The sequence below is a fragment of the Oryzias melastigma genome, linkage group LG1 (genome assembly GCF_002922805.2).
Source record: "Oryzias melastigma strain HK-1 linkage group LG1, ASM292280v2, whole genome shotgun sequence".
In the NCBI taxonomy this organism is placed as follows: domain Eukaryota; kingdom Metazoa; phylum Chordata; class Actinopteri; order Beloniformes; family Adrianichthyidae; genus Oryzias; species Oryzias melastigma.
Genome location: NC_050512.1, coordinates 15,563,181 through 15,583,674, shown reverse-complemented (window position 1 = coordinate 15,583,674; position 20,494 = coordinate 15,563,181). Strand labels below are relative to the sequence as shown.

The 20,494-nt window shown below is 35.2% G+C and overlaps 1 protein-coding gene across 3 annotated transcripts; it reads right to left on the bottom strand.

Annotated features, from left to right (window-relative positions):
• Positions 1-1,921: 1,921 nt before the first annotated feature.
• Positions 1,922-20,277, bottom strand: si:dkey-27h10.2 (flocculation protein FLO11). 3 transcript variants are annotated; one of them, XM_036212269.1, is made up of 10 exons: positions 20,119-20,274; positions 19,263-19,445; positions 18,982-19,152; positions 17,551-17,592; positions 17,379-17,458; positions 17,135-17,231; positions 16,955-17,032; positions 12,375-12,617; positions 11,074-11,170; positions 1,922-2,743 (listed from the first exon to the last, which is right to left on the bottom strand). In XM_036212269.1, the coding sequence occupies exons 1-9, from the start codon at positions 20,144-20,146 to the stop codon at positions 11,118-11,120; spliced, it is 975 nt and encodes a 324-aa protein (XP_036068162.1). In that variant the 5' UTR covers positions 20,147-20,274; the 3' UTR covers positions 1,922-2,743; positions 11,074-11,117. The 3 variants fall into 3 exon arrangements, with proteins under 3 accessions (XP_036068162.1, XP_036068164.1, XP_036068159.1); XM_036212271.1 differs by lacking the exon at positions 1,922-2,743 and adding an exon at positions 10,168-10,554 and having other exon boundaries at positions 20,119-20,277; XM_036212266.1 differs by lacking the exons at positions 1,922-2,743; positions 11,074-11,170 and having other exon boundaries at positions 12,268-12,617; positions 20,119-20,276.
• Between the last annotated feature and the right edge of the window lie 217 nt (positions 20,278-20,494).

Here is a 20,494-nt window from a genome sequence, read left to right as displayed (position 1 = left end):
CGACACACTCATTGTTCTCATCCTAACCGAGGTCAGAGCATCCGACTACTACTAACTAATGCGACAGATTGTTTTCTATTATATTTTTATTGCACTTTTTAATATAAAATAAACAAACTAACATATAGACATAGACAAATTACTTCAAACTAACAAAAGTATTTGTTAATAAAAGGGATTTTCAATAAAACACGAAAATCTGATGTTTTTTTTAATTGTTTCTCCATCTTTTTATAGTTTATGGTTTAAATTAAACTTGATTGTATTTTCTTTTGTGATGTTTTAACATTTCTCACATAAAATGGAAACACATTTAAATGTGGATCTTTTCAAAGACAACTGTCCACAATTCTATATGAAAGCTGAATAGATAATGTCATATGAAGGTTTCAAGGATTTGCAATTGTCACTACAAACAAGAACATATTTGTATTTTCTGTGTCTCTAAATGTCTTTTTCTGAACGTTCAGAAACAGAACAGTCAAAGCTGACTGGCCAAGGATTTCAAAGCAAGACAAAGTCAAGGTTAAACTCGCAGGCATGACAATGAGCTTAGAAAAGAAGATCTGAAAGACTCTTTGAAATCCTTCCGTGACCTGAAGAAGGAAATTCCCCTCTGACAAACTCCTCGTCTTCTTTGAAAAGCAGAGGAAGAGCACCTTCTCTTTGCATTTCTCCCCAGCCTTCAAATGATCCAGCATGTTGTAAATATACACTGCATATAAATAGAGGATACTGAGACCTTTGGATCCAGTTCCGCGGTGGGAGAAGTTTGTGCTCTGCTTCACGGGGTTTGCTGCAGGGTGTCCATGTCTGTGGTCAGGTTTGAGGGGTTCACATACGCAGTTTAGAAGCACTCCTGCAGTCGCTGGTGCTCTGCAGGCTAAGGGCAACATCTCATCTGCTTAATGGTGGATTAAAGCCTTGTGCGGGCAGACTGTTATAAGTCCATAGAAACAGGCTTGATATAGCAGCTGGACCCATCCCAAACACTGGGGAACTTATTTCTGCATGCTCATTTGCATATCAAAACTGCACTAAATCAAACAGGAAAACAGAATGATATAGAAACACTTCATCACACCTCCACAATTGGTGTGAATGCACCTTTAGACAAACACTAAAGCAATCATCTCGTAATGTCTACCAGATGTTTCTACACGTCAGAGGTAACAACATGATACCTCTAAGTTTACACAACCATACACATTTGTAGTGTATGGCCAAATGATTAGAAAATCACTGTTTTTCTGAAATCAGTTTCCAGTGGGTTTTTGAAGGAACATTCACATAGTTACTGTAGCTATCCAGACTGTTCAGGTTTATTTTCCTGAGAGTGCTAGATGTGAAAACAAACCAAAATAAAAGCACACTAAAAATCAAACTAAGCCTTTGAGTCCTTTTGACTGAAATACTGTGACTATAGACATAACAACTTGTTAGATCTGCAAACATCTTTCCTATTCTCATTGGTAACAATGTCGTTGGTAACAATGACTGTCTTTCTAGTTTCCTGTTCTCAGCAGGAAACTAAATCTGTGAATGATGTTGCTGTAGCTAGATTACAACGAAGTAGAGTTCTGTAAGATGTAGAGATGATGGCAGATGAAAAGAGATGATAAAATGTTTAAATACTCTTAAGGAATCAATAAAACATTGAAAGACCTAAAAGTTCTCATAAAATAATATTGTATCTTAACATTTTGTAGTAGTTAAAGCCATAGTTTCAATTTTTTGCTTTTTTTCTCATACATATATATTTACGTTAGAGTTTAATTTTCATTTGCCTTGACGAGGTAATTATTGTCAGGCACTGTATAAAGATTGGTAGACATATTTGAGTAAATATCCTGTTTCTCTATAGGTGGAAGTGTGCTTATGCCAAAATAATAGGATAAAATAACCAACAAAACCAGAACTCTACATTTATTCTGAAGTCTTTATTGCTGTATCAGTATTAGCAAGTCTTTGTGCAGTTCTATAATACAAATTCTATTCATAAATCATGAGGCAAACCCTCTGAGCTGCAACAAACTAGGTGTAATGAGACAAGATTTCTAAATGAAGTTAATTTATTTTTAAAGCTCTTGTTTTTAAAAATTGTTGAGAAAAAAATATGAATCAAAAGTTAAAATTGTAGTTTTGCTTAGTTGAAAAGAAGCAAATAAAATAAATACAAATAAGATAAATTACAACAAATAGCATAAAAAGAAAATAAAAAAGACAAAATATTAATATGCACCTACATGTTGAATCTTTGACCCAAAATATGGATGATGTCACCATGAACCTGTTTGTTACATGAATGCTGAGTGTCTTTACCATTAACAATATCAATTCCATTTGGAAAAAAGTAATACTGCATAAAAACCTAAATACATTTATAAAGAAATTAATAACAGGAAGAACTTTCAAGTACAGAATATAGTAAAAAAAAAAAGGAGCAGTAACAAACATAATAGGATTACCTTTATATATATATATACAGATGGGTGTTTACTATCCTTACAAATCAAATCAAACTTTATTTTTAAGAAGCTGGAAGTGCAACCCAGTTGTGGAGAGTTCAGATCTCTTGGTCATGATAGTAGTAAACATTTAATGTAAAGAAAGAAACAGAAGATGTGAACCTGCTAACAATGATAGCAGTAGGAGGAAGCTGTTGCCCAAAGGAAGACCTCGGTTCTCCAGTGAAATTTCAGAATCATCGTTGTTTGGTGGGAATTTGGGCTTTTTCTTCATTCTAAAACATATACAAAAAAGAAGCAAAAAAAAGTGAGTGGGAACCATCAAGTTGTGGGATAACCAACATACTCCCATTCCCCAGCAATTGAGGTGCTTTACACTTTGTTATAATCTGTCCAAAGAAAATACTGTGGTCCCTGAGGGGAAATGAAAGAAGTTTTTGGACTGTGTGTCTTAAGATTTATCCAACTTTTTTCTTGACTATTTTTATTACAAAAAAACTCCTTCTTTTAACAGCATTTCCATATAAAATAAAAACTCACCCTTGACCATTTCTGATTAAAAAGGTTGTCCTGTCACTCTGCAGTTTTTAATGTAACCATTTAATCCATCAATATCATACAATTAAACATGATTTTTAGATTTAGACCAGAAATGTGACTTCTTAAGCTCAGGTTCCAGATCAGACCCCACAACCATTTTAGTACATGAAGTTGAGCCACAAGAGAAGATAAAGATCTCTGCAGGCCAGTTAAACACTGTCCTGAAACCTGAGTGCTAAAAGATCGACATTCTTTAGAGGATTTTATAGAGCTAATGAAACACATCCAGGGATATTCTCAGGCACCCAAACACACACATCAAAGACACTGTGTTCAGCCATGGTACCAGATCAGAACCACCACTGAAATGAGATAGTCTGAATGATTTAGAACTGCTTTTCTTTGTAAAGGAAATACAAAACCAAACTCTTAAAAAAATTAATAGAAAATAAAAATAGACACACTTTTACTTTTATTTTGTGGTCAAACATACCATCTGTAACACTGCTCAAACAGGGATAGAGAAGATACTAACAAAAAACATAAGTTATGTCACTAAACTTTTTTTTAGAGTTTAGCAAGTAGTTGACATGGTCGAAGGGGTGCAGCAACAAAACGAGTCACAACATGGAAGCAATAAAATGCTCTAGGCCGGGTGGACTGATTATTTAGAGGTAAAGTAACAGGGAGTTGGTTGATAGTAGGGTTGGGTATCGATTATAATTTCCAGAAACAATTCAATTCAACTGAATCGATTAAATTCCAATCTTTTTATTTTTTATTTTTTCGATTCTTTAATTCAATTAAATTTTGAGTCTACACACATTTGTTTAGAAATACATTAATAATCTACCATATGTTTAGAATATATGTATTTATATTAATCTGATACAGTTCATACATTGTAAAATAGTGAAATGAGATTGTTAATAGCATACAGTGTAACATGGATTCTCAAAAAGGAGAAGTTCTAACATAAATGTTCAGATCATTAACATTTAAACATTGTTCTGCCTCTCCTGGAGGGCGTTTCAGTTTGGCCACTAGGTGGCGATTGCGCTATAGAATTACACCTTATTCCAGAAGAAGAAGAAAGCATGAGCAAAAAAAATGGTGCTTTAGACCACGAATGATTACTTAAAAAAATGTTTCCTTAAAATAGTTTGTAAAATCCATTCCTTTGAGTTTATAAAGATGTTTATTTAGTCAGCAATCTATTCTTAGGTCAACTGTCCATTAGCATTAGCTGTCCTATGGGAAATTCCATTAAATGTTAGCATCAAGCTAGCAGACTTTAGCTTTATATGCTAAATTGATTTATATTTTATGAATCGATTATTGATCAATTAAGCCTAATCGATCGAGCCCTAGCTCATAGATAAAAACAGGAGGAGAGGAAGACAATTGGTTTATTTATGAGGAATATGTATTTAAATTGAGGCCCTGTGACAGACTGGCGACCTGTCCAGGGTGTACCCCGCCTTTGCCCTTCAGTAGCCGGGTTAGGCTCCGGCACCCCCGCGACCCCGAAAGGGAAGAAGTGGTCAAGAAGATGGATGGATGGGTGGATGTATTTAAATTTTCATTCAAGTTTTAAAGACATGTATGTTCTGCACTTATATTTTTTTGTTTAAATGTAGAAGGGGTTACCCATAAAGCATTTGCTATTTTATTAGGAAAAATAAAAAAAAATGATTACATAAAGGAAAACATTAGTTTGAATAGCAAACAGCTATGATATCATGTTATTTACGGAACACATCCCAAAATGAACGCGACTCATATGATAGGAAGTCTTAACATTGTCTGTCAGCGTCACCTGGGAACATGAGTTCACATTCAGCTGTGAGCGAACGGTGACAGACGGGGACGTCATTAAGCCAGTGTGAATTTGACAATTTGACACTACCTGAGGAATGTGGAGCCGGAGGTGGATGAATGTCCATCTGTCATTAGGAATCTGGATCACAGACATGCTAAATGTTCAAAGCAAGTTTTGAAGCAGCGTTCACATCTGTTTTGATTTCTTTATGGAAAAAAGGTGTTTTTTATATCAGTGTTCATCAATAGACTGTAGACTTATCCCCATAAACATCAACTTAGAGCTGTTGACTGGTCATATTATGTGATTATAACAGACTGTCCACTATTTGTACTCTAAATTATTGACATTTTTATTTGTGTTTCACAAAATTGGCAGTTTAGTAAATGTCCAAATGGAAAAAAGAGAGTTTTTATTAGTCCTCCACTTACAGCGGGTTTACACTGCATGCAGAAGCACAGCATAGCAAGGACGCTTCCATTCTGCATCGATTGTTTCGGTTTCTGGTCTATTTTTTGGGTGAGCCACGAGCGATCTGCGTTAAGTTAAAGCAAGTTACACGAGAAAATCTGGTCAATTTTCAAAATATAATGAATTTTTCCCAATAAAATACCGCGATGCACCAATCCAATCATGTTTTTGTAACTAAACAGACTGTAAAGATGAAAAAAGCACAAACACAAAAAGACGCACACAGACACTGAGACACACACAGATCAATGTCGTGGCAACAAGTCAAGATGGACAATGTCAAATTAATTGTAGAAGCTCTAAATGACCACGTCTGTCGACTGGTGCAAAAAATACGAGTCTGATGTGAACCGGAGGTGAAGAATACACTGCGCACACTCCACCCACATAACTACGCAGAGCTTTCGCTTCAACATTTATGCACCTCTAGCAAAACTGACATATTCTGGACAGGAGACACAGCATGAAGGAAATGAATTGTCAAGATCTACGGCCAATCAAGATGATGTGCTGCGAACAAAAAAAAATATGCATAATTGCACTGAAAAAAATCTGCAATAAGACTGCAAGAGAAGAACAATGTGACAAACAAACAAACAAAGCCCAATGAGGCAAATTCTTTTGTGATTTTGGGCTATATAAATAAAATTGAATTGAATTGAATTGAACTGCGATCTAGCGAGGACACCCTCAAAAGCTTTGATATTGCACAGAACAGCTAAGACTGTTTACTTCAAACTGTCACTTCAAACTTCCTATGTTAGCATCATCCTGCTTCATTTAGCATCAATCAGCACACCCTACTATATTTGGCCTGTAAATGTTTAGCAGGTCAAGTTGACAAACAAGAAAGCAGGAATCTAGGAGATGTACCACCGTGAAATGTCTCTGGAAAATGGCAAAGGCCCACGCATGTCACAACACCCAAAATAAAAACTTTGGCAGTGTCAAAAGGGAGATGTTCGAGTTCACTAACCGTCCTTTCAACATTTATGTTTATTTTTAAGCTGCAGAGCTCTTTTGGATTGCAGTTTTTAAAATAAACTGGTAAGAATGTGAGGTGAAGGGACATTTTACTCTCAGTTTCTTGTCTTGTTCAGAGGTCACTTTGAAATAAATCTGGGTTTGGACAATACGCCAGACGCTGCACATCTAGGTTTGCTGGGACTTGCTCAGTAACAGGCAAAGAATGTGAAACAGATGACACTGACAATGAGGCCACATTATTCCTCTGCAGTCTCAGTGAACCCTTTAATTAGAACTTTCTGACCTTTAAACTTTGGGATGTTTAAATCCTAAACCACTGCAGACAGGGTGTCAAGCAGGACATGAGCTAAAGTTCTGACTTAGATAAAGAGCAATGACATTTAATGCCGACATGACACCCTTTTTTTTAATTCATGGAAGAGAGAAAATGTCAATATTCTCTAAAGCTGCAGAAAAAAATTTCTTTACATCCAATTTAGGAAGCTAATTTGTTTTTGTAAATGTCAAAATTGAGACGATCTACCTTATTATTTTCAGAACTGACAGGCTGTGACCTCCCAAGAAACACGTTTTTGTTGCTTTATTTTATATTATCGTCAAATGTCAAAGCCACAAAACAAACAGGATATCTCTCCTTAACTTTTGTAAATCAGTGGGATCCTAACAGCGCCTTGTAAATACTTTTACTAACACTATTCAAACTGACCTCTGTCACAGGGGGCACAAGCTGAACTGCCGAAAGCTCTATTTATCCCAAAGGGTTTTGGGGTGAATCCAAAACCTGAATCCTAAAGTCTCTGTTAGCTTTTATTCAGCCATCGTCAATGTTTTTTCTCCTTTTATTAATATAACTTATACTTTATTCTGTTTTTGAATTGATTTGGCTTGATTTTTAACAATTTACTATGATCCAATTACTGATTTTTGAGCAATAAATGCATTTTAACTTTTTCATAAAACTGTCCAGAATCTGGAACCACTTGGACACATTTAAACTGTAATTTTCAGATTCTATTCTTAGATAAAGTTTGAAGGCCGGTGATTTTTTTGGGATACCTAATAAGCTGTAAAAACAACATGAAACATGCATGGAATGTTCTTACTATACGTGCTGTTGTGTTGTTTTAACATAAAGAAATTATTTGATGATGGCAACACATCTTTTTGCCGGCTTTCTAATAATTACACTATTTGACACAAGATATTTTACCAGGTGTGAAGTTGTGTTGATTTATCCTTGCTCTAGTTTTTGTCTCAAAATTACAATGTAAAAAGTGAAACATTGGATCAATTAACGAAAGCAGCCAAACTTGTTACATCTAAATATATTAGTTTTTATCAAATTAAATTATTAAATTTGTAAACCATCAGTTCAAATCTTAATTTTGATGAAAACTAATATTATTAAATAGTTTAAATATTAAAACTAATGTTTTTAAATGAAATGAATTACAGAACATTTATTAACTGATCCAATGTTTTACTTTTTTCAGTGTAACACTGTCAAGATTGTCTCATTAAAAGCACAAGTAAAAGTAGGGGTGGGATTATATAAGTTTGAACTCCTTTTAAAGCCATCAATCAAACTTGACTTTAGCTAATAATTATGATTTTTAATGAATCAAATGTGATATAAGTAATGGGTTTGAAATATTTGTGTGATTTGTCCTGTATTTTTCACAATCAATAGTTGAAATAAACCAATCAATCAATCAAAAACCATGATCAAGAAATCATTTAAAGTGTGTTAAAATCCTTTTGCTCCATATTCTTGATGATGCAAAAAAATTGTAATAATCAAAGTGCATTATCATTCTCTGTTAAATGTTAAGGATTTTATTTTAAAGTTCAGTAAAGTTAGTCTGACATTCATTGTCATTATTGTAGTTTAGAAACAAAAGTTTAAATTTATGTTTTAGAATAAGTTCTAGTTTTTAGTCTCTGTGATCAAACATAGAAACTTATAAAATACAAACCGTATGTCTAAAACTAGCTAAGACTAATTTAAGTTATTGGGGAATAAAACTTTCAGTTTGAAGTAATTCTATCAACGGTTAGCCTTTTAAGCTAATTTTTCAACTTTTTGAATGCATGTGTGGAACTCTTTGTTTATAAGATTGTTTTATTAAATAAAAATTGCTCCAACTAACAGATAATTTTACTACTTCAGTGATTTTCTTACGTTTTGTGTTCTATTTCTACTTTTAGAATGCATATTTTTGTAGTTTATTTAAGAACTTTGATAAAATGGTAAAATTTCACTTTTTTTTAATAAACGATGTTTACTTTTACCCTAAGTGACATATTCTTTTCTTTTTTAATTGCTGATATTAAAACCATTTTTGCAGAACAGAAGTCCAGTTTTGTTCATTCAGGAGATTTGCAACCTTTACAACTTCAAAATTGTTTTTTTTAGGTGTGTAGGGGAGTGTGTGTGTGTAGGGGGGGGTCTCCACCAGCTGTTCAGTGCTGGTGGTGTTCAGAGAGTTCTGCTCTGTGTTTCCCGTTTGCCCCTCCCTGCTGCAAAGCTGCACAGGTGTAATGTCCAACATGCCAGTTTGAACCACATCAAACCACACCAGCAGGAAGCTTCTCTTCACTGTTATTACCCAGATACAGATCTTGGTTTCAGGCTGTTCTCAGAAATCTGAAGCAGCAAATGATGAGTTTAACCACTATAAAAATCAGAAAATGAAAGGAATTAGAAAACGTTATATTTTTCTCTTAAGTGTCATTTTAGACGTTGTTTTGGAAGACAAACAACTTTTCTTTTTCTTTCCAACTTGCTCTTGAACTTCAACCATTAAAATCCTGACTCATGCAGCAACATCTCCATTTTTGACTGTCTCTTTCCTGCTGTAAATTTCTCCTCTCAGGTGGGACAGGCAGTTTCCTTCGACCTGAACCATCACACGTGAAAGCTGTGCAGTAACGGGAAAATAACAAAGAGAGCGCCCCGGTCTAATTATGCGGGCACAGTTTATGACCTGTCTGTTCACGTCTATTATCTCTGCTGCAGCCTTTCAACTTCAGCTTTCTCATCGCTTCCTAAACCAGCTGGAAAGGCTGAGAAGTCCACTTTCTTTTCTTCAAATTCTGTTTATTTGTGTCCAAGTATAGTTTTTCACTGAATGAAAAGCAATCCTAATGACAAACAAAAACGTGTCATTAAGGCTTTCTACTGATATCAATGAAGCCACAATAGCAAAAATATTGGTGAAACTCTTCTGTCTTTCACAAAATTGTAAATTCACACTACTCGCATGACTAAGAGGATTTTTTGATACTTTCACAATAAAAATCTTTACCAGATTTACAGTCATTATGCTGATCAAATGTAGAACTTTCTAGGTGCTGCAACATTTGTTGCAACTTTAGGTTCTTGTCATGTCAACATTACAGCTCTTTCCAATATCGAGATTTAAATACTGAGAATCAGACATGTATCTGGATTATGACCACAATCTCCTGACAATGAAACCATCTTAACTTTTAATTGTCTGACACACTCCAATTAAAATTGAGTTCCTGTAGCATGATGTAGGACATTTAGCCCACTAAGAAAACTAGGCTTACATTCTGAAAATGTCTTTTTTCAAATTGTTGTAAATCAGGAACAGACAAAAAATGCATTTGGAAACAGTTTGAAGTAGTAACCGTAGAAGCTACAATTGAAGGGTCCACAAACTTCCTGTTCCGCTCGGTTCTGATGCATCCACTTGTAGATAATCTATGTATGTCTTGGTTTTCCTGGTTTGAGCTGGTATTTAGTTAAAAAATGTACGACTGGATAGCTTCAATATTTCTTGCCAATTCTGTTGCACCAGTAATGTTAGGTTGGGGGGTATAAGGGGCTGTAAGCTAGTGGGAGAGGGCGTAAACAGATGGATGATAGGAAGTGGGGACAGGCTCACTCTATGCCAACATTCAAATTTCTATCGATCTGCAGAGACTATGTCCTAAAACTGTATATATTTTTAAAGGGTCAAAATCCTAATCAAAATACTACTGGGAACACTTTTACAATAGATCAAAAGATGATTGACTTTAAACATGTAAAAGACAGAAACAGAAGTAACTTCTTTAGCTATAGCAGAGGAGAGACAGTTTGCAGTGAAGATCTCTTTAGCACTTGGCCCTCCAGATGGGAGCTTATCATCGGCTGTTAGGGGCAGTGTGAACTCTTCTGCCCCAGGCTGCAGTCCTGAGTGTGTCTGAACTGATAAGAGGAGAGGAGGAGCGGAGGTTCAGGTGTGGGTCCACATCCTGAAGCACATGATGATTAGTCTGAGAGGGCGATGTTACTACTCGTGTGAGAAGGATCCCATCCATCAGTGCTACACAGAACACCTCAGGTTCAGATAATAAACAACTGCAGCAATTTACTTTGAGGAATTGTGGTCAAACATAAAAGGATGACTTTTTGATCTGTGGTCTGATTTGGGTAGCTTTTAAACCAAGTCAAAACCTTTTTTTAAGTGTTTCAGCAATTGAAATTCAGCATTCTTATAATACCTTCCCTGAAGAACCATTTTTGGGTGAAGCTTTCGCAGACTTATTTATAAATCACCGGGTGTCTGATTATTCAGAGGCGTGTACATCTTGTAAATCTAGAGTTAATGGTTGTGACTTTTCTATTTTTAATATGAGGAAGCTATAACGTTGCACGCCTCAGTGATTAAATGCGGCCTGTAAACTTACAGCTCACGGTGGGGATTGCCCTTTTTATTAACATCCGAGCTGGCTGAGCAGCTGTACCAGAGCATCTGTTGGCTGTAATCTTACCGAGTTTCCCAGGAACTGCACAGTTACAAGGTTGCAGAAATGTCTCACACAGGAGAGTCGAGATAAACATCCCAGAGAAGGGAGCTCGTTTGGATTTCTGCAGAAAGTGATAGAAGAGTTAGCAGTGGACAAGGTATGGAAGCATGTAGAGTCACAACAGTTGAGTCATTTACTCCTTGAGATGGAGAAAAAAAAAATATATCGTATCTGTGTAGGTTTACACATTGTACCTTTCCTTGCTGTTCATAATATTTACTCCCATAATAGTTTCTCAGTACTAAATTGCTCTTTGATTAACAAAAATACATGTCGTATTATATGGAATGATATTTGTGCCATCATGTTGTCACCAAAAGTCACAATTTTGAGACAATAGTTTTGCTAAATTGCAAACAAAATGTAAAGTTTTTAGAATAAAACTTCATAATTTGCAAATAAAAACATTCAATATTTTTTTTTGCTTTCAAAAAATATTTTTCAGATGCGTTGTCGCTCGTCTCACTTTCTCCCTATCTTTGATTTTGCGTTCATGACTTTCAGTTTAGCAAAAAAAATGTGCCACACCAATATAAATATTTTAAACAGATACTAAAATAAAGAAAAAAATGAAACCACATATTTATTATTCTCATTTGCATATTATGACATTATGATCTCAGAACTGTGACTTTTGTTCAGTTTGGAATATGGCAGCACAAAAATCCCCCCATAGCATTACGCTGCATACCCTTAAGTTGCGTTCACACCGAATGCGATTTGCAGGTCAAATTCATGTTGGGCATCTTTTTTGAATGTTTGTCCATTTTGTTGTTTGTCCAAAAATGTGTTCATAAGCTTCACGCCAAAGATGTGTGGGAGGAGCTACCACCAAATGTTTTAGCATCATCGCTACAGCCGGGTTCTTTACGTCTCTCTGTGACAGTTTGAAGACTCGTGACCATTAGTCCAAGGAGGGAAAGAGTATAATAAAGAATAAAATTAGAAGACCTTTTTATTACTGTCTTGAAAGGGACATATCAGTTTAAGAAAATGGATGGAAGGAAGTTCAGGACGAGCATAATTGCATCAGTGCTTAAATCATGCCACAGATCATATCTGTACATTGACTTGATGTTAAAACTTGACGCATAAAAATAGCGTTGGGTGTGAACGAAGCTTTAGAAATAAGTCAAAAATTCTTACCCAACTGGCAGATTTTTTTTTTTTTTTTTTAAATAAGAAAAAAAATATTTGCCAATATTACCTCTTAATATGTGACAATAGTCTTTTAGTGGAGTGGAAACATGAAGCGGAACACCAACCTCCCCTGTGGCAGAGGCCAACATTGTTGCTGCTGTTCTCGTTTGTCTCCTTCAGCGACTCCACTGAAGTCTTGTTAGAGGCGGCGCCTTCGTCATCAGTTTTCTCCTCTGCGGTGACCTCCGCAGGTGCCGGACTGCTTTCAACAATGTTCTCAACATCATCCTCTTTGGGTTTGTCGTCTGAGCTGCTGGCAGCTGGAGCAGCAGACTCAGCACTGGGATCAACCGCGGGTTTATCAGCCTCTAATGGGATGGATAAACAAACAATAATAATAAAGATGTCACTTTGCAATATGACTCACAATTCACAAATCTGTGAATTTATTGAAAAATTCTGAAAAATGCATTTCTTATTTTGCAAATCTTCAGTTTATGTAGTCATGCAGCTGTTAGAGGTTCTGGGAAACTAGTTTGGCCTCTTCGACTGCATGACAGCCCTTCTTTACGTGACCTGGCTGGATATCGATGCACTCGTCAACCGACTATAGTTGAAAAAGCAAGTTTTTTTCCATCGAATTTCTGGGCCATCAAAATGTTGAGTCTCAAAATTAAAAAAGATTTAACTTAAATATCAGAGATAAAAAATAATATTGTGGAGTATAAAATGTTACTGTTTGAGAATCAAAGGTTAAAAAAAAAAAATCTGAAAGAAATTCAACGGTTTAAAAAAATTCAGAATCTGACGGAACAGAAAAACTTCCACACTGACTGGACTCTATTTAAGAAAATTTGAGTATTTTTTGTTCCCCTTCTCTTCATTCTTTTGTTCATTTTGAAACAGCTTTATAGTCTATATTTTTCCAAGTGCCTCAATGATTTTTTTGATTACCATAGCTTATAATGAACATGACTTGTGTCAGAGAACAACAACAAAGATATATAAATGTTTGTCTCTCATGTTTCTGTTTGCTCATTACAATTATTGAATTTATCATTTTAATAATAAATCAAACTAGTTGCTACTTGCTGTACTTCAATACTTTAAAGTTTTCCCACATTTTCTATTTTACTGTCACTTGTTTTTATGTGTTGTCAGAGGCTCCGTTTGCTTTCTCTCCTCTTTCCTCCCTTTTTTAAAGCTCTCCTCAGACCTGTGGGAACCTGAGCTGACAATGAGGAGTGTAACACCTGTGAAGGTGTGCAGACCCTTTCAGTGACCGGTAATTAGTTTTATTGCTCTGCTGGTTCGTAAAAAAAAAAAAAAAAAAAAACTTTTCCAAGTCAAGAGAATAGAATCACATTTAGTGATTTGAGGTAAAAAAAAAACAAAAACTATTAAACCAGACTTGTTACACAGAAGCTTCCAACATGATGGTTCTTTTTTTGCTTACTTTTAGAGATTTTATGGATTTGATGCTGTGTGGAAATGATTTCATTCACTTTCTTAGTCAAATTGATATAAAACAATTTATTTAAAAGACATTTAACTTTATGCCATATAGGGTTTGTTATAGAATACAAGCACATCCTCCCTTTTTAGCTTACACCCCCTCACAACCCTAACTTAACATTACCGGAGCAATAAAAATGTTGAACAATATTGGAGCTGTTCAGCAGTTTGAGCCAGCTCAAAGGAGGGAAATAAAGATGATAATCGATCTATTTGAGTGCAAGTGGATGCATGAGAATGGTGCAAAGGAGGGAGCTTGTGGCCCGCCTACAATAGGACCTTCGTCACACTTATAAACATTTTCCAACTTCATTTTTTGTCTGCTCCTGATTCACAATGATTTGAATAATGGCATCCTCAGAAGTACAGCCTGTTTTTCACTCTATGTTCTCCATCTTCAGAAAAATGTCACAAGAATGTGTTAAAAACACCTAAACCATGATTTCAATTGAAATGGGTCTTTAAATTTGCAAAATAAAACTGCTCTGGGTTTTCTTGGTCATTTTTATGAGCAAGTCTAGTTTAGGTCAGGTCTAGGTTAGTAGCTGCTGAAGTGAAATTTGTTGAAATAAGTTTCTCAAACTTTACTCACCATCTAAAAATGTTAACTCTTATGGTTTTAACAAATATAAATAAGGACAAGAAACATCCACAACACCTAAAATATAGAACATGCTTAATCGGTTCTTACACTTCAATGTGTTTGAATGAAAATTACATCTGCAAAAAAGTACTTGGTGTTATCTTCCTGAAGGATGCACAGACATCACATGTACTTTTTACCTCAACATGACAAAACGGTTTGAGCTTTAAAAAATTACAAGTAAATATATTAATAGATAAAAAAGATCACATTTTGAGTTTTTAACATTTTCTAACAACAAAAAATAGTCCAAAACTATACAACTTTAACAAGTATAAAATATGATGTTTGTGTGCTTAGTAAGTTGTAATATAACCTCAGTGTGGAGATGATGGTGAACAATCCCACTGACTGTTAGCTTCCCTACAGCAAAATGACTGGCCTTTCATTTCCATCATGTGGTGAAATCTGGTACTTCAAATGTTGTTAAAAGGAGAAATTAGTGAATTTGTAACAAATAATGATCAAAATTATCTGCAAATATCTGATCTTAGTTATTATAAGGACTCATCAAACTCACTAGAATCAAACACGTTTTTTTGTCTTATTTTCCCATTTGGTAAAGGAAACACTAGAGAAAAACTTGTAATTGAAAGGAGGCACCTCTATTCAATGACTTTCTGAGACTGTCAACAATGATGATACCTGCAAGGTGAGTCTGAGAAGGCGTACCTGAGGACCCTCATAATTTTGTCACAAATGTGCTGCTTTTAAATCGTCAGCAGCAACTCTGATGCGAGTTTCTGATGAACTACTCTGCAGAAAACATCTTAGAAAACAATACAGGTTTTTATATCTCCCACCGAAAAAGATAATAGAGGCCTGGAATTGTCATCATGGATAGACCTCAAATATGAAAGACAAAATGAGAAAAGAAATCCAGAAAATCACATTGTCTGATTTTTTATTTGTAAATTATGGTGGAAAATCAAAATTTGTTCACCTACAAACAAGCAAGATTTCTGTCTCTCACTCTTCTTCTGTCCTCCACTCGTTATCTGTATTAATGACACCTGTTAAACTCGTTATGTATATAAAAGACACCTGTCCACAACCTCTTACAGTCATACTCCAAACTCCACTATGAACAAGACCAAAGAGCTGTCTAAGGACACCAGAACAAAATAGTTGACCTGCACCAGGCTGGGAAGACTGAATCTGCAATAGATAAGCAGCTTGGAGTGAAGAAAATCAACCATGGGAGCAAATATTAGGAAGATATACAAGACCACTGATGATCTTTTTCAGCAAAGGGACCAGAACGACTGATCTGTGTTAAGAAAAAAATAAATGGGGCCATGTATGGTCAGATTTTGAGTGAAAACCTCCTTCCATCAGCATTGAAGATGAAACATGGCTGGGTCTTTCAGCGTGACAACGGTCACAAACACACTGCCGGGTAGTGAAAGAGTGGCTTCGTAAGAAGTATTACAAGATCCTGGAGTGGTCTAGGAAGGCTCCAGATCTCATAGAAAATCTTTGGAGGGAGTGGAAAGCTTGTGTTGCCCAGCGACCACCCCAAAACATCACTGCTCTAGAGGAGATCTGCATGGAGGAATGGACCAAAATACCAGCAACAGTTGATGAAAACCTTGTGAAGACTTAAAGGAAAAAATTTGACTGCTGTCATTGCCAACAAGGGTATACAACAAAGTTTTGAGATGATGTTTTTTTTTTTGACCAAATAATTATTTTCCACCATAAGCTACAAATAAATTATTTAAAAATCAGACAATGTGACTTTCTGGATTTCTTTTCTCATTTTGTCTCTCATTGTTGAAGTATACCTTTAATGAAAATTACAGGCCTCTCCCATCTTTTTAAATGGGAAAACTTGCACAATTGGTGGCTGACTAAATACTTTATGCCCCACTGTGTAATAGATAAAAAGATGATTGTAGTGAGACTCTAAGAAATGGAAGAAGTCTGAAGGAAGTGCAAAGAAAGCCATAAAAGAAAAAAAAAATCATAGATGGATTTCCATGATAACTTATAAAAAGTTCCTAAAGGTAAAAAGGATTTTCTTGCTCAGTTTTACTTAGCAATTTACATGTTTGTTAGAAACAACTGCATTTTTGCAGGAAATCCACTTTCTTTATCATCATTTAGCCCTTCCTCCTTCCTAGTTATTTTCTAGAGGTGAAGAAAAGGGTGCAACTTTGGTGCAGCAGGTTTACTAAACCATCAACTGACTAAAAAAGGACAAGTACAGAAGATTGCTTATATAAAACATTAGGAGGCTAAACTCGTGATTCCTTTCACAGGATATAACCTCACAAGATGCTTTACACAGAGTGATGCCCTATGCGTCAATCAAAATGTCACACTTCAGTTCAGTTAAGATGGTGTTATTTTAACAGCCTTTGAGGGTGATGCTTCACATCATATCCAGGAAGCTGTCACAAATGTTACTTCCTTTAAGTCTGTTTAACTGATCTTTGGAAAGAGGAAGTCTTTGCACACATCTCTAGATGACTTCATTTTATATTTAACACCTTTTTGCTTTTTCCCCCCTCACACTTGTAACGAAGAAAATGTTGTTTTTACCTTTCTGCTCCTCCTGTGCTTCAGGCTTGACTTCTGCTTCTTCGGCAGGATTTTCTGTACTTTGAAAGGTTTGCAGTTCTAAAAAAAAGCAATCACAGATCAAGAGTTTTAGCTTTTAGTTGGAGCATTTTCTTTTTTTAAAACATGTGTTTGGTTTAGGGGAGAAAGATTCAGACTGACCCTTTTCAGGACCTGAATCGGCAGGTAACTCGGCCTCTACAGCACTGAGAGGGACGGTAACTTCATCTGGTCTTGAGGTTATATCAACAGAGTAGCGCTGGAGGAAGAAAACATCAACAGACTGAAACAGCTACACATCTTAACCTGCCAAAACTACAACTTCAGTTCATGTCAATCTCATCTTGAAGTTGCTTGAAGCTCCATGAATAAAAATCAAAGGATTATTTAAAAAAAACAACCATACCCTCCCTCTCCCTCGTGCGAAGAAACAAGCAACTCCAAGCACAAAAGTTAGAAGGATGAGGACGATTAGGATGATGATGCCTGGCAACACAAAACACAGTGAATCCATTTGCAGATATGCCAACCTTTAATTCATTTTTATAGCTCCTAGTTACTGTAGGGGAAAAACTCACCTGTTTTATCACTTCCTGCAGCATTAGGTGAGACAGTAGTACCTATAGAACAGGTGAACAGTAACTTAAAGAAACTTTTATTGTCATCAAATCAAACATCTAAGACACAACAATGACAAGAACTATTGCTAAAAAAAATCAAAAATAACTTTAGGTTTTAAATCAATACACTATTAAGTCACTGAACTATATTATAGCCTAACATATACTTTTAAAAATATTTTTGCAATGGTTTTGTTAATTTATTGATGGCAGCCATGCCAAGTTTTTGGTCAAATGTTAAACTTTAAAACCATTTTGAGAATGACATTGATCAGAGGATTAAAAAAAAAAAACCTAATAATTAATCTTTTCTATTTAATGCTCAAGCTTCCACCTCACTGGATCAGTTAAATTTTACAACAGCAGCAATTGTTTTAAAAATACAAATCAAGTCCTTTTTTATCTTATTACATATCTGGGTTTTATAAGTAACATTTGTCTGAAAAAGGTCAAACATTTTAGCAAAATAGTATTTTTTTAACTACTGGATGCATCAAACTCCTTGTGCTCCAAAATTATTTTAATTAAGATTCTATTTGAAAGTAAAAACACAAGAGAATTTTGCTTTTTCATAGCTGGAAATAAAATCAGGCGTAAAAGGATTTAAATAATTTTATCATTACAACCAAAAAGGAAAATCAGAAGGAGCCAAAATCAAATGATATATTTCAAAAGTCAGTAGTAATTTGATGTAATTTGAAAGTAATTCAAATGTATTTTAAAAAAGTAAATGTCAATAGTAATTGTTTATTACTACTGACAAAATAATGATGCCAAAAACCTACTTATCAAGATATGTGTTGGCGTGGAGCTGGGTACCATGGTCACATTCTTAAAATCAACTTAGTTCAGACTTTTCAGGTCATCATTGCAATGATTTATGATCCGGTTCAAGTCAAAGGTCAAATAATTTACCACATTTCTAGTCATAACTTACGTTACCAAGAATTCATGTTTAAACTGATAATATGTTTATTATAGATCAAAACTAACACATTTTTTGCCCTAAAATACAAAAAAAAAGAAATAAAAAAACTAATAATTTTATAAATCATTATTTTTTCTTATGAACACAGCTAAAAAAATCAAGTTTTTAAACTCTGTCTTAGTGCTCCAGCCCCATCACCTCAGTCATTTGGGAGATTATTCGCGAGTTTCCATAGTGAAGAATTTCAGGTGTTTCTGAGTCTTTCTGAGAAACGCTCTGAACAAACGCATCAAGAAATTTCAAAACCTACTTCTGCAAAGTGTAATTCAAACAGGAAGCATTTCATCAGCTAACTGTGTACCCAGTGGATGTTGACACAATCGTGCAAAAAGATGAACTGAAGATCTGCTCTCTATTAACTTCTACTTATACATGACGATGTATAGTAAACACTGGCTTACTCTTCTCATCACTGTTGCGGGTTGCAGGTGCTGTAGGTGGAGGATGAGGAGTAGGAGAATGAGGAGAAGGAGGATGAGGAGGAGTAGGAGGAGGAGGAGGAGCAGACATGGTGGTTGACTCTGTAGACCCTGTACTTTGAAGTATTCCATCCTGTGTAGTACTGTTGCCACCTTTATTGGGAAATGACAGTGTATCAAAACAGCTTTCCAACTGTTGGAAGATTAAAGGGGAACTAAACATAATTGTGTCTTAGATCAGTTTTTAGGGAACATCGACCTACCTTTGCTCTTTGTTGAGGCGCTGCTGTAGGCGTTGCTCTCTGTTGTAGTTAAGTCACTGCTGGAAGCTGCGTTGTCACTTGTGATGGTGGGTACTGCAGTGGTGAGGTTACTGCTTTTACCGGTGGGGCTTTGGGAGTGGTCGGTTGTATTCTGACCCGTCATGGCCCACACCGCGATCAACACTGCAAAACAAATACATAAATAAAGACCCAATTTACCAAATTAATTATTTTTAAAAGTGACACAATTCAAGCTTGGATTTTCTAAATAAAGTTTGATCTCAACCATTTTTTTCTGACTTTTTAATTGTGCTTTATTTTAATATTTTTAGATTTTTTAAGCTGATTTGTACAAATAAAGCTAACTCCAAAAGTAAAATGATTTGCAGCATAAAAAAACAAAACAAATCCCCACATGCAAATTAAATACCCCCTTCACTTTATTTGCACTTGTGTAAAGTAACATTAACAATGTTTTTCCACTCAAGGTGATGCTAAATTAATTGGAGTCCTGAATTTCACTGTACCTTCCAATTTAGCGACATAAGGCATGAAAGATTTAAAAAATAAAACCACATTTTTTAGATATTTGCATTTTCACATCTAACAGTTCAAATAAAATGATAACAACTGTAACAAAAATAGGGATACATTTTCAGATGGGCAAAAATTCTGGATAAATTAATGTCAAATTAAAGACAAATGTTTAGATTTATGCTCAAAAATAAGAATCAAAATGACTTCTTAAGAAAATTCTTAAGCAATTTCTTTTTTAACGGTTTCGTTATTAAGAAAAAAAAACTTTCTTTCATCATTTTTTACTTCCTAAAAACGAGAAACTTCAAAAGAATCTTACCAAGAAAACATGAAGAAAGTCGTGGCATTTTAATTGCTTTGTTAGTATCAGCAAGTGGAAAAAAAACAATTTTTCATAAATATTTCTCTCAATTAAGAAAAATGTCTCTACTGTATACTGATGCTGTCATGTGCTGCTTCTCCGCCCCAGGTAAACAGCACTGGCTGCCCTCGCTGTTTGGCAAGAAAAAAAAAGAGAAGAGAGCCTCTGACCATTCCAGGATGCTTGAGATGACTCAAATGTTGAGAGATATAGGAAGCTGATGAGTTAACGCCTCTTCACACAGTCCTCAGGGAGGTGTGAAATAAGAGTCTTAATGTGGATGAAAATAGTCATAATAAATCTGTATTAACCTCTATGAGATAAAATAGTTGAT